Source organism: Podarcis liolepis (assembly GCF_965112155.1).
Source record: "Podarcis liolepis genome assembly, chromosome: 9".
NCBI lineage: Eukaryota > Metazoa > Chordata > Lepidosauria > Squamata > Lacertidae > Podarcis > Podarcis liolepis.
Window position 1 is genome coordinate 57,435,522 of NC_139564.1, and position 17,820 is coordinate 57,453,341.

Consider the following 17,820-nt stretch of genomic DNA (forward strand, 5'->3'; position numbering starts at 1 on the left):
TTGCTAAGTTTCCCTATCTGCTTCTACTCCCCCCCCATTCATATCACAGTAATAATTAAACTGCCTGCATCCAAGGATTTAGATTTCATCTACATCATAATACAAAATGAAAATTATGAACATACAGAAGAGATGAATTCTGAAATAAGAGCTGCTTGACTACCTCGGAAGGTAGTGGATTCTCCTTCCTTGGTTTTTAAGCAGAAATTGAATGGCCACCTGTCCTGTATGCTTTAGTTTAGATTCCTGCATTGCAACGGGCTCAACTAAATGACTCTCACAGTCCCTCCCAACTCTACAGTTCTATGAATCTATGATTCCATGATCCTCAGAACACTATACAGTAAAGGGAAGAAAAGAAAAGGAAGATGGCATTATAATAGTAGCCTAGGGGATAAACAAAAAAATACCAAGACTTAACACAAGAGAGGCTTTTCGGGGAGCGGGGAAGTCGCAAGGAACTTTTCATGTACTGCCTCTTGAGAAGATTATTTGACCTAGCTTGGAATATAGCAAGCCTTAAGGCTCAAGGATTATCACTGGCAGTAAAGTAGCCACAGGGATAGCCACTTGTCACCTGCCATTTCAAGGAGATGAAAGGGACAGGCTGCAAACTTTAAAGGGATCTTTGAACCTTTTACGGAAAACTGACCTTGACGCGAGACCCAGGTCAGCTGCGGTGGTATTACCTGAACTGCCTTTCAGCAAGACAGACACAAGAAATAAGAAAGCAACGAGTTTACACTGGAAAGGGGAAACTAAACACAAAATATGTCTCAGCTGGGGCACAGCTTATGGAGAACAGGGGTTATGTGGGTGTATCTTAAAGTAAAGGAAAAGGGACCCCTGACCATTAGGTCCAGTCGTGACCGACTCTGGGGTTGCGGCGCTCATCTCGCTTTATTGGCCAAGGGAGCCGGCGTACAGCTTCCGGGTCATATGGCCAGCATGACGAAGCCGCTTCTGGTGAACCAGAGCAGCACCATTTACCTTCCTGCCAGAGTGGTACCTATTTATCTACTTGCACTTTGACGTGCTTTTGAACTGCTAGGTTGGCAGAAGCAGGGACTGAGCAATGGGAGCTCACCCCATCACGGGGATTCGAACCACCGACCTTCTGATCGGCAAGTCCTAGGCTCTGTGGCTTAACCGACAGCGCCACCCGCGTCCCTCATGGGTGTATCTTAGATGTGTTCATTCAACATGCCTGATTCTGCAACTCACTAAGTCTGTGCTGATATTTCATCTGTCCATATAGCAAGGGCAAGAACTCATGGACAACACAGAAAAGCAGCGCAGCATCGTATAGGGGAAGAAGTAATGTTACCTCTGTCAGGAGCTTACGGGTCTCATTATGTGGGAGATACATGAGCTTCTGCTCCAGACATTTAATAGGAAGTACAAAAAGAAGAGGCCAGAAATGTTTGAGCCTCTCTCTTGCTTCTGTAAGATCTAAAGCTGTCCTCTGTTAGAGCCAGACTTTAAGGCCTTAATCCTGGAGACCCACAGACTGGGGTGGGGCAAAGAATGCCAAAGACAACAGCACATGATAGCAAGGAGAGGTGCAGTTCAGCAAGAAGCAGATGTTGTAGCACTGCCAGCTTGCATAGGCATACCGGGGCAGACGTGAGCCACCACAACACTCCTTCAGTTTTTGTTGCTTTTTAACAGGTGGAAGGTTGGATGGACACACAGATGAAGCATCAGCCATCTCCATTTGCTGTCTGGATGAATATGGAGGTGATGTTGATAATGATGATTCAGCAGGGCAGCATGGGGAGCGGAGGGATAAAAAGAGCAGCCAGGGTAACACAGAGGGCCCAGCACCTCCTCAAACCAACAGGGCTCCTTTATGTGTATGCCTGCATGGTGTGTGTGTGTGTGTGTGTGTGTGTGTGTGTGTGTGAACTGCCAGCTCCAGGATTTTAGAGTATCTCGGCAAGGCAAATCCGGCTGCCCCCTATTCATGGGAGAGGCAGGGTGTGCAACCTTAGAATTCTCATGCTACCTTTGATCTTCTCATGCTTAATGAGAAATGATCATCTACGTGGGGCTACCTTTGAAGGTGACCCGGAAACTGCAATTAATCCAGAATGTGGCAGCTAGACTGGTGACTGGGAGTGGCCACCGGGACCACATAACACCGGTCCTTAGAGATCTGCATTGGCTCCCAGTACGTTTCCGAGCACAATTCAAAGTGTTGGTGCTGACCTTTAAAGCCCTGAACGGCCTCGGTCCTATATACCTGAAGGAGCGTCTCCACCCCCATCGTTCAGCCCGGACACTGAGGTCCAGAGCCGAGGGCCTTCTGGCGGTTCCCTCATTGCGAGAAGTGAGGTTACAGGGAACCAGAGAGAGGGCCTTCTCGGTAGTAGCACCCACACTGTGGAACTCCCTCCCTTCAGATGTGAAGGGAATAAGCAGCTATCCTATCTTTAAAAGACATCTGAAGGCAGCCCTGTTTAGGGAAGTTTTTAATATTTAATGCTGTATTGTTTTTAACACTTGATTGGGAGCCGCCCAGAGTAGCTGGGGAAACTCAGCCAGATGGGCGGGGTATAAATTATTATTATTATCTCATTGATGTTGGGGGTATAGTGGACATTTTGCTGGTCTCGGGGCCTATGGAAACGCCTTCCTCTCCCAAGCTGCAGAGCCAAACCTGCTTAGGCAAGGGTATGGACAGTCTGACGTATGCCACAGAATGCAAGAGAAAACATGGCATGAAAATTTAGTGCACCTGATTCCAACCGTGCAGTCTTATCAAAGTTACCTGGGAAATTCAAATGGTGATATTGGCAACTAGTACACGGCAAGCGCTTTGCTCTCCCATTGGCAGAGATTATAAAACCTCTACCCGCTTTGCACGTTTAACCTTGGAAAATTTGGCCCCCCCAAAAATCACTAAGGCTATAGCAACAGCGGGTGGGCAGTGCAATCAGAAAAGCAGGAAGTCAGCCAAGAGATGCTACCAGGTTTTGCTTTGCTTTCAAATCTACAGGTAGGGAGAAAATTCACATACATACATGAATTGCTCTGACGATAGTGAGCCCCTGGGTATCGCCTGCCCATAGTGCCACTCAGCACATTATCCCGTGTCGTCAGCTATTTCCAAAGCGCTCGGCAGAATTGCTTTACTGGAGGAAGAGAAGGAAAGAGAAGAAGAAACAGAAGGCAAAGGATTTAGTACAACGCATGTATTGTTCTCATTAAAATGCTAATGACCCTCTCCACCGGGTTTTTTTTTGGGGGGGGGAATAATGTGTTTATAAATTATTCATTGTCGCACCAGCAGCAGGGACGAACTGTGGGGCTACCCATGCAGAGCAAGTTTACTGTTTGCGCTCATCCTCCGCCGATCGGCATAAATAATTTCAAGACAAACACAGTGCCTTGATACACTGGCTCTTCTGGGATTTCACAGCCTCAATGCACAGGCTGTGTTTCTTTGGGCACCGACTTTGGTTTTAAGCAAAGCTCAGCACTGGGTAAATAACCTCCATTTTCAGGTGCAGTGAACAACCGGTGTAAAATCACTGTAGATGTTAGAAAATCCATTTGCTTCCCCTCTAGGGATCTGACAGCTGTGGACGGCTCGAGAAAGCAAGCCAAGCCCCACAAAGCCAAGAGAAGCCCTAACAAGGAAGCAAGAAGAGGAAACAAACAAAACCCCACTAATTCAATGCTTCCCCAAGTTTTTACTGGATTAAAAGCAGAGAAACACTGTATTCTTTCACTGGGGGTTGTGTGAGAGTACATTTTTATGCTGTGAATGAGTACCACCTGTATTCTATGAAGATTGCCCAGTCCCTGTCAGCCTAGCGTACCTCTCAAGGATGTTGTAAGGATAAAAGGGCCCCTCTGAGTTTCTTGAAGCTTCTTCAATGGAGGACAGTTTTAAGCAGGTGGAACTGGGAAATCAATCTATTAATATGAACCCATTGTCCAAGTCAAGATCTCCATTCAGTAGCTGAGAGTGACTCAATATGGGATAAAGTTTCACAAAATAATAAGGATTACTATATTTTAAATATATAGATGATATACAGTGGTACCTCGGGTTACATACGCTTCAGGTTACAGACGCCACTAACCCAGAAATATTACCTCGGGTTAAGAACTTTGCTTCAGGATGAGACCAGAAATCGTCCTCTGGCGGCACGGCAGCAGCGGTAGGCCCCATTAGCTAAAGTGCTGCTTCAGGTTAAGAACAGTTTCAGGTTAAGTACGGACCTCCGTAACGAATTAAGTACTTAACCCGAGGTACCAGTGTATAAGGGCAAAGTTAATTCACATGGCAATGAAGTTATTGCCATAACCTGAATAAAGGAAACCTCTAGTCATCCCATACCACAGGCCCTCTTAGCACATTCTAGCCTCACCTTCTCCTTGGCATGCTAGGGAGGGAGAAAAAAGGGGGGGCAAGGCACTCTTTTGACCCCCAAGCTGAAACATGTGAAAGTTTTGCTGAGCCTTACTTATTTTTATACAAGGGAGCAAGTCATTCAAGTTGGACCACTATTCCCCAGCTGCCAATATCTCCTTTGGGGGCAAGGTGCTTGAGAAAGAAGTGGTGGAACAGCTTCAAGCATTCTTGGATGGAACCAATTATCTAGAGCCGTTCCAATGTGCAAATATATATATATATAGAGAGAGAGAGAGAGAACACACCATATGGAGCTATGGATGAAATAGAATATACCAGCACTCTGTATAGGAGTGAGAGTATAAAAGAAAACCAGAGTGCACTTTAAAAATAGCCAACTACTGCAGTACTCTAAACAAAAATGTTGAGAAGGAGCTATGTGCCAGCCATGATTTTGCAGGAGCACAGAAAAAGCCACGGAATGTGGTGCTGGTTGCAGAATCCAATTATTTATGTTATTTGCTTGCACAAAGGTATACCCGAAAATGTGTGGTCCTTGCCTCTACCCGAGAAGTTGAATCATTTGAGCAAAACAGTAAAAACCACTGCATAAAATAGGAAATAACAAATGTGTTCTAATCTGCACAATGTATAGAATTCTGGGTTTTTGCAGAATTCTGGGTTTTTGTTTTTTTAAGCCCAGAAAGGACACAGCTCTGAATAATTTCATACCAGATGCAAGCACAGATGGCGTTACCAGCAGCCAACTTTACACAAACACACACACCCTTCTGTGTTGTTTACTACCTAACCTGATGAAGAGTTCTGGAGAATTTGAAAGCTTGCACACTAATTTGTGATGTTTTGGTTGGCAAATAGAGATGTTGCTCCAATGTGGCATTTGGTTTCTCTTTTCACATTTATTATTTTTATTTAACAAAACGTATATGCCGCTTGATTGCAATAAAGCCTCTGGGGTTGACAAGAAATAATAAAAACATCAATGAAAAAGTTAAAAACATTTATAAATATTTAAATATAATTAAAATGAACAGCAAGGGGAATCAAGCACATCAATATTTGCATATCTACATAGGCTTGTTGAAATAAAAATGTTTCAAGTAAGCACCCAAAAGACACAGTGGAACCACCTGCCTTATGGGCCAACATACCGTATTTTTCGCTCTATAAGACGCACCAGACCACAAGACGCACCTAGTTTTTGGAGGAGGAAAACAAGAAAAAAAAATTCTGGATCTCAGAAGCCAGAACAGCAAGAGGGATCACTGCGTAGTGAAAGCAGCAATCCCTCTTGCTGTTCTGGCTTCTGGGATAGCTGCGCAGCCTGCATTCGCTCCATAAGACGCACACACATTTCCCCTTACTTTTTAGGAGGGAAAAAGTGAGTCTTATAGAGCGAAAAATACGGTAGCTACCTCTACATTTTGTTTGACATGGAAAACACCAAATTTAGCTGTGCAGTAGTGAGATCCTAACATGGAGGGAGAATATATTATACTATCTGAAGATGGGAATTCATTCTCTGAGAGAAAAATTCCCTACAACTGTGAGGCAAAGCAACTTGACTTCAATTTCAGCCCCGTCCTAGAATGACATATAAAATTACCTGAAACCTGCATAGCACCTGAAACAGCCTAAGTTGAATGTCTGCTATCATCTGCTCCCAAGCCTCATCTTAAGACTCTTAGATTCTGCACACCCTGATAGATGGATTCAATAGACCATCTCAGATGTCAGTCCTGAAGACCTGCTCACTGCCTTGCAAGCCTAATTATATGACATTTAGGAAACATCTGGAGGCAGCCCTGTATAAAGAAGCTTTTTATAGAGCCAGTGTGGTGTAGTGGTTAAGAGCGGTAGTCTCGTAATCCGGTGAACCGGGTTCGCGTCTCCGCTCCTCCACATGCAGCTGCTGGGTGACCTTGGGCCAGTCACACTTCTTTGAAGTCTCTCAGCCCCACTCACCTCACAGAGTGTTTGTTGTGGGGGAGGAAGGGAAAGGAAAATGTTAGCCGCTTTGAGACTCCTTAAAGGGAGTGAAAGGCGGGATATCAAATCCAAACTCTTCTCTTCTTCTTCTTCTTCTTAATGTTCTACTATGTTTTTATATATACTGGAAGCCGCTCAGAGTAGCTGGGGCAACCCAGTCAGATGGGAAGGGTACAAATAATAAAATGTTGTTGTTGTTCTTTCCCCACCTGGCCTGGGAAGGTGGGGCCCTGACTGACTCCAGCTACAAAAGGTGAGGCTGCTGGACAGACTGTTAGGTTTAAGGATTTTTCACTGCTGCTATTGATTTTATTTTTTTGTATTTTTATTTTTAGATCTTATCATGATTGATGTGGAAATCATTCAATTTGGTTTTGTACTTTTTGATGCTTTTTATTTATTGTTTATGCCTACTTCTGTTATGTTTGTAATTAATCAAATATTTTACCGCTGTAAGCTGCCTTGGGCATGGTTCTTAACCATAGAAAGGAGGCATACAAACAAAATAAAGTTTATATATTATAGTTTTACCATCATCCAACTCCCCCTGCCTTTCTTTATCATCTAGGCTGCTGACTAGTTCTGAAGAATTAATATGCATTCACAGAATTTTGGTTGGTCTAATAAAGGTATTGTCATGAGATAGATGATGATGATACATCATTTTAGTCATAAACATTCAAAAATGTTTTGGTTGTGTATATTTTTAATTCAGGTTTAACATTCTGTTCTGCCCCCAACAAGGGTCAGTTATTTAGTGATAGCCTATGTGTATTAGTATTATTTGGCATTATCCCATTATACTAAATGTGGGCAACATCTGTGCATGCTTCAGCTTTTACTTTAATTTTTTTTCCTAGCCCTTTTGGTTGAAACCATGAAGAAGATGCTGAACTATTTTTTAAAAAAAATCAAATTAATCATTCATTTCAACTCCTGGCTTGTAATCCATCTGACAAGAATTTTTCTAGAGGCTGATTTCACCATTTCAAGGGAATCAGAATAAGTGTAAGTGGACCTCCCACTTAAAAAACAACAACCACCATACATTAAGTAGGCTAGGAGTACAGTGGTACCTCAGTTTATAGACGCTTCAAGTTACAGACTTCGCTAACCCAGAAAGAGTACCTCGGGTTAAGAAATTTACCTCAGGATGAGAACAGAAATCGCATGGCGGTGGTGCGGCAGCAGTGGGGAGGCCCCATTAGCTAAGGTGGTACCTCAGGTTAAGAACATTTCAGGTTAAGAACAGACATCCAGAATGAATTAAGTTCTTAACCCGAGGTACCACTGTAGTCCACTTTCTTGTGATATGGCAGGAGGTGCTGAAGTTGCCCATCCTTACATTATGCATATTTTGTTTTAAAAAGCACAAATGCAAAGGGGGCAGTTGTTGAAGCTGATTTAAGGGGCTTTGCTCAGAAGTAAACCATCAGTCTTTGGAACAGAGTACAAACATATGAATTACAAACTAGGCCGTCTACTAAAGTTATTCATAAAATAAACAGAATTCAAAAGCATACAGGCCCAGCATCTCCAAAGAATTCTGTACAGCAAAATTTCTATGCCCTGCCAACCCGCTGACTGATAGCTCTATGCTTGGCACATCTCCTCTGACTGATAAAAAACCATCAGGGATCTAATGCCAGAATGACCACCCGTTTCTTCCTCCTACGGTGTCATACAGATATATTTCTGAGGGACTGCATATCCCTCCTGCATAAACATCCGTTGTGGTGTTATGCAAACACTTCAAGAGAGGCTAGAGTGGATTTTTAAGCATCTCACGGAAAAATGTAATCTCCACCTCACTTCCACCATTGCTGAGCTTGCATTAAGGTCCCAAATGCAGCTTCTTTATGTATTCTACAGAATCACCAGGTGGGAGGAGGCTCCCTCAGTGTCAATTTACATTTGTTTAGCAAGCATATTCTTTCATCCTGGACTATAGCAGGGAAATGTTTAAAGTGCTGGAAACACACCTGGGTTAACAGTCGGTCTTGCCAGGACAAGGTAGGTCCAAGGTAGTTTGCATCTTTCCCCAAGGAAACGCCAGATATATAAGGGAAAGGCATAAAAAGGATGGCATGCAACAGCTGAGGAAGGTGAAAAAGCTCTGGGACGGAGGCAACGGCCAGCAAAAGAGAAGCAGGAAAGGAATTTTAAAAATTAAGAATGAATTTGTAGGCTGGGCTTGTGTTAAGAGTAATGGAAATCAGGTGCTTTCAGATAATACAGAGACAGGAATAAGGCATACAGGAAAGAACTAGCAGGTCTGTTCCCACTGGGCATAGTCTGAGGTCACCCTGAGCATCACATATCACAGGAATCCCAATTGTGTCCCCACCACCAAATTGCCTCATTTGCTTAATTTATATTGTGTACTGTGACCAGCTGCTTCCTCCAGATCTCAAGGAACCTCAGGATAGTGCCAAGAATTATTATCAAGCTACATGCTATGGAGAAATGATGATGTGTTACCCTCTCTAAAAATAAAACCATTCATTTTTCACAAGATCAGGAATGCCAGCCTAAAACATAAGCATGTGTTCTGGAGCAAAGAAAACAAGTGCAAGGGGGCTCTCTAAAATAACAAAACAAAAAACAAAATGTATATGCCTAATAATCAAGTGAGGGCTCTTTTAAAAAACTGAAGGAACACAAAACAAATAACAAAATGAACTTTGTGCATTTTAATTTTGTTTTTGAGGTTTAGAAAAATGTCTGCTCCCTGTGGTGCTGTCCTACATTATTATCTCTGAAAGGGGGAAGCCAAGTAAACAACTACACTGCAACCCCATGACTTGTTTTCAAGTTGCCTTCTGAGCTTTCCTTTCTCCCCATGTGATGTGGACAACTTTCCACAACACCTGATATAATTGCAAATAATTCCATTTGTAAAAGACAACATACCAGGAGCTGAATTGTTGCAGCACTGCCCAGCAACCATGGTTGCTGTTGCCTTCAAGAAAGCTGCATGAAATGGAGATTTTTTTGCTCAGGGAGATACGCCCCAAGAGACTCTCACCTTCTGCTCTACATATAACAACTGTATTGTCAGGCTACGTGAGTTTCCCTTTGGAGCTTATATATATTTCCTCCTCACAGCCTACTGAAATCAAGCCAACAAAATGGAATACAGTGGTACCTCAGGTTAAGTACTTAATTCGTTCCGGAGGTCTACTTAACCTGAAACTGTTCTTAACCTGAAGCACCACTTTAGCTAATGGGGCCTCCTGCTGCCGCCGGAGCACGATTTCTGTTCTCATCCTGAAGCAAAGTTCTTAACCCGAGGTACTATTTCTGGGTTAGCGGAGTTTGTAACCTGAGGTACCACTATAATGCCCATTAAAGCCAAAGCCCTTAGACTAGTTCTGCTTTTTTAGTTAAAAACAATTTTTAAGCATGTATCAGAATCCCTCAAGACAATTTTGGAAGACATGATCCCAAACTCATGGAAACGTGAAAAGCAATCTGCTGACATGAAGCTGGAACTCTCTGCCTCCTTTCTTGTGACGCAGGGTTCTGAGAGAGCTAAAAAAATAATACTACAAAGGCCACAGCTAATGAACACTGCACATGCCCTAGAACTCAGTGCAAGATACAGAGATTCCATGTAGCAATTGAGAGTATTTCTTGGAAGACACCCAACTGTCCACTGAAACTCCAGATCCCAAATTAAGATTGATAGCAGTGGTCTACCTTTCTTTTAAACTTTCCACCATTAATTATAATCTCATTGAGAAGCCTCTAAGTAAGCTTCCAAGGAACCCCAAATTTCTTTTCATTCTTACCTGAAACATGGCTAAAAACAGGACTTATATTTTACCCAGTGGTTTATCAGAAATTCAGGCTTACAAGAACAGTGGGGTAATTTTATACAGGAAAAAAAACAAGATCTTAGGGAAAGAAAACAACCTTTTAAAATGGTAGCCATGCAAAATAGTACTCAATGTTTTCTTCCAGTTTAATTATTAGTCTTACGCATTTGTTCAACTTTTATAAAGCTTGAGAATAAAGCAAAGCTTTAGTCATAGTCATTCAAACACTTCTCAAATAGGAAACCAGAGAGCTTTTATGTTCTTCTGATTACCTTGGACAACAAATACAATGGCAAAATAAATTATACACCATTTGCCAATAAAATATTTACAATTAGCCTCTGAGTAAGTGTGCCAAGAAATACCAGTGATTATATATGAGATTAGAAATCAGATAAACTCTAGTACTTTGTGTGGTGAAAAAGTGCATGGTAAGCGAAAAGCAATACAGAGCTTGAGGGCTCCCTTTCCCCCGCTGAAGTACTGCATACTCAATTTGACAAAAGATATAGTAAAAATGTACCAGTACAAAAAATAAATAACGGAGGCCAAAAAAGCACTCATTAGGAAAATCGGCAGAACACTGTTATCAATACTGCAGGAAAAAGAAAATGCCTTCATATTTCTGTTAGTATGAACAAACGCATCAGAAAACCTACGCATGCCATATCTCTACAGGCTCTCAAAGAAGAATCCTACAACACAGACATTTTATCGTTATCAGCTGCCAACAATTTTAGGAACTGTCTGGCATGCCACTTAGGGCTTGTTCGGACATTGAGCCCCTCAAGGCCCATGGTTTCCTCCAGGGAGAGATGAGGGGTACACGCCTTCCCACTCCGTCTTCAGAGTAGAGAGCGCCTTCAATCATCAAGTGATTCCTTCACCTGCAGTCTTACATCTCACAGCCCACCTACAGCTTGACCACTAGCCCACAGTGGCAGACAAAGCCATGTTCCCTAACAACATGCACCCAAAATCCCGAAAGTGACAAAACTGTTATTTCATGAATGCTGCTACTTCCGAGTTCAGGTAGGAAACAGGCCCAGGCAAAAAAATCCCTAAAGCAAACACGCCACGTTATCCTTCTTCAAGTATCTCACGTATTCTTAACAAACATACTCTGAAGTAGGTTACAGTGGTACCTCGGGTTACATACGCTTCAGGTTACATACGCTTCAGGTTACAGACTCCACTAACCCAGAAATATTACCTGGGGTTAAGAACTTTGCTTCAGGATGGGAATAGAAATCGCGCAGCGGCAGCAGGAGGCCCCATTAGCTAAAGTGGTGCTTCAGGTTAAGAACAGTTTCAGGTTAAGAACAGACCTCCAGAACCAATTAAGTTCTTAACCCAAGGTACACTGTACACTGAAAAATAGTAATTATTTCCCAAGTGACAGAGAATTTAAGCCAGGGCTCCTCAGTCCACACCCACCACTCTTCCCACTAACACCCACTAACTGGCTCTCTCTCGGGCTTTTAGCGTCATCAAGGACTGGAGATTTTGGTTGGGACCCTTCAAACGGGAAGCATGTGGTACTTAGGCAGAATATCTGAATTGCTCTAATTCCTCCCCCTTGAGCGTTTAAAAATTTTAGGACAAAATCAGTCTGTAGAATACAGTGAAGAGGGTCCTGCTCTCTCCTTGATGTAATTATCCCACATCTTGCATCAGTTTCCTAATGCAAATCAGACTCCTTTAAAAGTAGATGCTGCAGCAGCAGAAAAGCATCTCTGCAGCAGGCAAACTTGCTAAGGCTGGAATAAACATGGCGAGGGGTTGCCTGGCAGTTGACTGAAGGAGACCATTTCTCCCCATTGACTTCCCTGTGATGTCTACTAACCAAAAGTGTATGACACGCTGTCAACCCAACTTCCTGCCCCTGCTCATTGGCCACCGTTTGTGGGAGCAGAGAAACTTAGAATGTGGTCAGGTCGTATCTAGCATTACTAGGCATCATTATGGGCTGGGAGGAGAGAAGTGGGAGGAGGGGAAGAGGAGAAATAGTCGTGAGACTGCTGGTTTTGGCAGCAGAGACACAAATGGCATCAAGGTCTATGAAGGAGAAGGCCTGGGCAAGGCTTTACAGAAGCCGTCCTGGCTTCTTTTTTGATCCTGGAATGTCCTGCTTTTCCTTAAAAGGTAAAGGGACCCCTGACCAATAGGTCCAGTCGTGACCGACTCTGGGGTTGCACGCTCATCTCACTCTATAGGCCGAGGGAGCCGGCGTTTGTCCGCAGACAGCTTCCGAGTCATGTGGCCAACATGACTGAGCCGCTTCTGGCAAACCAGAGCAGCACACAGAAACGCCGTTTACGCCTATTTATCTACTTGCACTTTGAGGTGCTTTCGAACTGCTAGGTTGGCAGGAGCAGGGACCGAGCAACGGGAACTCACCCTGTCGCGGGGATTTGAACCACCGACCTTCTGATCGGTAAGCCCTAGGCTCTGTGGTTTAACCCACAGTGCCACCCGCGTCACCTGCTTTTCCTTAGGACGTCCCCATTTTCATCGGAGAAATGTTGGAGGGAATGGGCTACTGATTATCTTCCCTCTGGTTGCCAAAGTAGAAAGTTCTAGTTGGTTCCAGAAGAGGAAATGCAATCTCTGAAGAGCAAGGGAAAGTGTTTGCACTTCCCTCCCCATCCCACCCCGTAGCACTAGTTTAAAAGGAAAGGAACCTCTCCTCTCAGCCCAACACCGCCATATGAAGGAAAGCAAAGGCCCTTCTCCTCTCTCTGGCACTGCACCATTGCTAGAAAGGTCCTAGAATGCAGGAAACAGGGAAAACCTTCTACAGGAAATGGTCAACTGAAAATGGCTTTGCTGGCCAGATATGGGTTTGCCATTCCTAGTTTAATGTGACATCTGAATTGACAAACCATGGTGTGAAGAGGATTGGCAAACAGCTGTTTCTTCTTACTAGTTTGGTGCAATGTCAGAATTGGCATTCCACCGCTATGGCTATTTCTCTTTCATCTGGAGGTCACTGGGCAGATGGTTGGCAACCCCTGGTTTATTGCCACAGGCTGCAGAGTCCTGTTGGAACAAATCAAACTAGTTATACTGAAATACTTACTCTCTCCAGCCTTTGGGTGAAGGCTTCGACGGAAGGCCACTTTTCTTAGCCCTTGACGGAAGCACCAGAGGAACTAATTTCCTGATATGCTATCTTGAAGGAATTAATCTGAAAATGCTGAAAAGAGAGAGAACAAAAGCTGAAAGTTGGTAGTTATCAATTACAAAAGCCACAATATCTCTTTTGTTTTAGCAAGAGGTCACTTATATTTCATACTTCAAACTTAGCGCTGTAATATTGAGTGCTGGCTGCCAGTTGCTGGCATGTCTGAATGGTGGATTATCTAAACCCATTTCAATCTCACTTCAGACCTGGGTGCTACTTTGGTTGCTGTAATTGATTACCCATGAGAAAGACCTGGGTGCTACTTTGGTTGCTGTAATTGATTACCCATGAGAAAGATGAGGGTGGGGGTGCTATCCTATTGATTATCCCAGACTTTTCAGAGGTGCTCAAATCCATAAATCATGTTATCCTCCTACAGTGGCTCTGTGAGCTGGGGATCTGTGCTACAGTGGCTTCACTTGTATTATTATTATTATTATTATTATTATTATTATTATTATTATTATTATTATTGTCACCCTTCATCACAAGAGATCAGGGCAGACCACAAGAAAATAATGCAAGGTAAAAGCACAAATAGTTATATAACGAAGATATATAATGACAAATCCATCAACTCAAGTGTTATTGAGTCTGCTGCTTCAGGTTTTTGAATGTTGATACAGTACAGGTTTTAGTTGCTATTTTAACAATGGTTTTATTATGACTGTATTTTGTTATTGCTCTGTTCTGCCTTGAAGGAAGGGTAGAAGGAAGGGTGGGTCTGAAAAGCCTAATAAATAATAATATTTAGCCTTTTTTCAGCATGTCACTTACTTTAATTAGTAATTAATTAGTAATTAGTAATTAGTAATTAGAATTCATTCACACATAAAAGTTTTGAACTCTTCAATAATAATAAAAAAATTATGTTGCAGCTTTTTTAATTAATTTTGTACAATAAAGCTTAAAAATAAATATTGAAATCAAACAAGCTACAAAAACAACCTCAAAACCTACCTACCAACCTCAACCCAAAACCAGGAAAGAAAATACAATAATTAAAGGTTGCTAACCAAAGCATCTGGATGTATAATAAAAAGGAGATTGAAGGGAAGAGGAGGGAAGAGGAGAGATATTGAACAGGCAGCTCATATATGAGTGCCTTATGCAATGTACTCATAAATGGCATCCCTCTGGCTTTAGCATTACAGTGGTACCTCGCAAGACGAATGCCTCGCAAGACGGAAAACTCGCAAAACGAAAGGGTTTTTTGTTTTTTGAGTTGCTTCGCAAGACGATTTTCCCTATGGGCTTGCTTCGCAAGACGGAAACGTCTTGCAAGTTTGTTTCCTTTTTCTTAAAACCGTTAATACTGTTGCGACTTGACTTCGAGGAACAACTCATAGCACGTGGTGTGGTAGCCTTTTTTGAGGTTTTTGAAGACTTTGGTGATTTTTGAAGCTTTTCCAAAACTTTTCCGACACCGTGCTTCACAAGACGAAAGAACTCACGGAACAAATTAATTTCGTCTTGCGAGGCACCACTGTAATTTTTTCTCCCCTTATGTTCCTAAGTCACTTTTACTATCAGCTCCACCGAAACACAGTATTTCATAAGAAACTACAGGACAGGTGTGGATTGTGCCTAACATTATGTGTACAGTGGTACCTTGGGATACATACGCCTCAGGTTACAGACTCCGCTAACCCAGAAATATTACCTCAGGTTAAGAACTTTGCTTCAAGATGAGAACAGAAATTGCGCGGTGGCGGCGCGGCAGCAGCGTGAGGCCCCATTAGCTAAAGTGGTCTTCAGGTTAAGAACAGTTTCAGGTTAAGAACGGACCTCTGGAACGAATTAAGTACTTAACCCGAGGTACCACTGTACACTGCTTCCCAAACCATCAGTGAGAGCACACTGGATACAGATATATGCACGCAATCAGTGGGTGTATTTGCTATCAGAACTGCATTGAAACCATTATGGGAGTAGGAAGTGGGGGGGAAGGACTCGGCTGGCCGTCCAAAAGCAGGCCAAATTTCTAATAATTATACCAATCCAATGCAGCCTACAAACTGTTGCTGATACTGCACACCCCTACTCCTTTCTGTGTCAAAAATGAGCTCTGAGGCCTACAGATTAGGCTCTGGTCTTAGGCCATTTGCCCCCATTTGCCTCTTACCACTTACATCTGGGCACTCCCTGTTTTAGAGGTGCCTGCCAACAGGATTTGAGATACCCGTCAATCTATTATTTTGAATTAATTAATTTCTCTGAATAGTCTCAGCTGCTTAAAAAAAGAGACAGGGGTATTTAAATTTGCGTTACCAAATTAAAGCCAAAACAAACCTGCCGGCCGCTTCTGCAGCTCTCTTCCCGGCAAGACCAGTCTTGCAGAAGTACATATCACGGCGCTTGCTTGTGGTCCCCCCAGCAATTCCCAAGACTGACAATTTTGTACGGAATGACAACTATGCGCAGCATTTTGCTCACAGGTACCACAGAACTCGGGGTCATCGACAGCCGAAACATTTTCCTGGAAGCAACAAAACTATAAACTTCTAACCTTTGTCAAGGTCTGACGCCTTAATGGGTTTATGACTGGGAAGATGAGAGATAATCATTCTTTGCAAATACCTGTGTGATATTCTTAGGGCTTTGGTCTCTTGTGGAAGCTGTATAAAAGTTCTGGGCCCATATCTTGTATGAAGTAAACTGAAGTTTTGTGTGTGTGTGTACACACACACACTGGTATCTCGGGTTACATACGCTTCAGGTTACACACTCCGGTAACCCAGAAATAGTGCTTCAGGATAAGAACTTTGCTTCAGGATAAGAACAGAAATCGGGCTCCGGCGGCATGGCGGCAGCAGGAGGCCCCATTAGCTAAAGTGGTGCCTCAGGTTAAGAACAGTTTCAGGTTAAGAACGGACCTCCGGAACGAATTAAATACTTAACCCGAGGTACCACTGTGTGTGTGTGTGTGTGTGTGTGTGCATAATTAGCTAGGGAATGGGGGAATAATTTCCTGTATATCTTGTATTATTTGTTGTGTTTGTACTCTGATGCCAGGAATAGGTCCTTCAAGCTATATTTAATATTCTGCCATTAGTTGCAGATGCCCAGTGACTTTGGGACGAAAGGAGAGAGCTCAACTGAAGCATCCAACACTTGGGTGGATTGCAGGAACGTTTTTAGACTGCCTGACTGCAAAGTTTGCAAATAAGAATTATTGGTTCCATTTGTTCAAACTGATTACATCTGCAATTACATCCTTTCGGGCAATTGCATTGGTCTGTTTAAACTGAGGTTTTGGCTAAAGAAATTTTGCTCACTTTAAATCTTTGCAAGCTTTAGTTGAACACAAAGAGCTTACATGAGCACAATATAATACAATTATTAGTCCAATAATATATTGGAATATTCAGGATCACTACTCATGACTAATTGGTACTTCATGGTTTAAAAGGCGTATGCCGAACAAGTAAAAGAATGACATATATTTGAACTGTGGACAAATACAGAATATAACTAGAAGATCTGGAGTCCAGGTTTACTAAAAGGCTCAGAGGGTCTTGAGATGATTAATCTCAAGTCCAACAGTGGATGACTCCACATATTTACCTTTCATATTTAATAACCAAGAGTTTTTGCAAAATTATGTGTTATTTCTTTGTCCTATGATTTGGCCTGCTTTTTGTGGTAGAAGAATCTACCTGTTTTTTATCATTTGACATTGGTGAAGGGTTTATAAACATTTGAAAGTAAAAACCCAGTAGTTTATATTTTACTTGTTTAAACTCTTTCATGTACCAAAACCCTATTTTATAGTGAGTGTGTGTGTGTGTGTGTGTGTGTGTGTGTGTACACAGAAAATAATACACATAACTAAACAGGAAAAGTAAGTATTTTTATATATTGCTTAGTAATTAAGGAAAAAATCTAAGCAGCTCAAAAATATGTTATTGTCCCATTTTGAGCATAATCTGGTTAAAAAAAAATACCACAATGAGTCTCCTTCTTATGCATCTAATTCAAAATCTACTGGAACTACTCAGCATTCTTTCTTGGTTTTCATATTGCATTGCAACAAAGCCAAAATTATTAAAAACCAGGAGGATAAAATCTGAGCACACATTATCAGTTTATATGTGCCTCTCTTTCTAAGAATAGTCAAGAAAGACTGACAGATGCTTGATTATTATGACCATAGTGAAAAGTGAAAGGATGGAAGAAAGATGAAAGTCCAGCATGCTTAATGGATAGACAAACAAAAGACCAAAACAATAGTTTGAAAGTGGCCGGCATATGCTCCTTTCCATGATAAGTTGTGAATGGGTATCTGAAAGGAAATGTCCAAATGGCAGATGTTTTTGATAAACAGAAGGCAAAACGCACCAACGTTACCAACAACTGAAATGGGTGAGGGCGAGATAAATGCATTTTCTAAGCACCAGATAGTGGAACAGAGCCGTTTCTTTGCACATTTTCCC

General features: G+C 42.3%; 1 protein-coding gene and 1 long non-coding RNA gene across 16 annotated transcripts in view; one reads left to right on the forward strand and one right to left on the reverse strand.

Moving 5' to 3' along the window:
- LOC310686450 overlaps positions 1-3,141 on the forward strand; it is a 30,095-nt gene extending 26,954 nt beyond the window's left edge. Inside the window, exons 3-4 of the long non-coding RNA XR_014515928.1 lie at positions 1,672-1,740; positions 3,002-3,141. This is a non-coding gene — a long non-coding RNA (uncharacterized lncRNA). The remainder of the gene's footprint in view (positions 1-1,671; positions 1,741-3,001) is intronic.
- Positions 1-17,820, reverse strand: part of APBB2 (amyloid beta precursor protein binding family B member 2) — a 168,471-nt gene that overhangs the window by 96,580 nt on the left and 54,071 nt on the right. For 4 of the 15 annotated variants that reach the window (XM_083459910.1, XM_083459897.1, XM_083459896.1 and 1 more), the window contains exon 1: positions 3,027-3,137. In XM_083459910.1, the coding sequence (XP_083316036.1) occupies positions 3,027-3,072 (46 nt within the window). In that variant the 5' untranslated portion in view covers positions 3,073-3,137. Of the gene's footprint in view, positions 1-3,022; positions 3,138-13,279; positions 13,397-17,820 lie in introns of those variants that run through there. The other 11 variants (XM_083459895.1, XM_083459912.1, XM_083459899.1 and 8 more) reach the window with 6 other exon arrangements.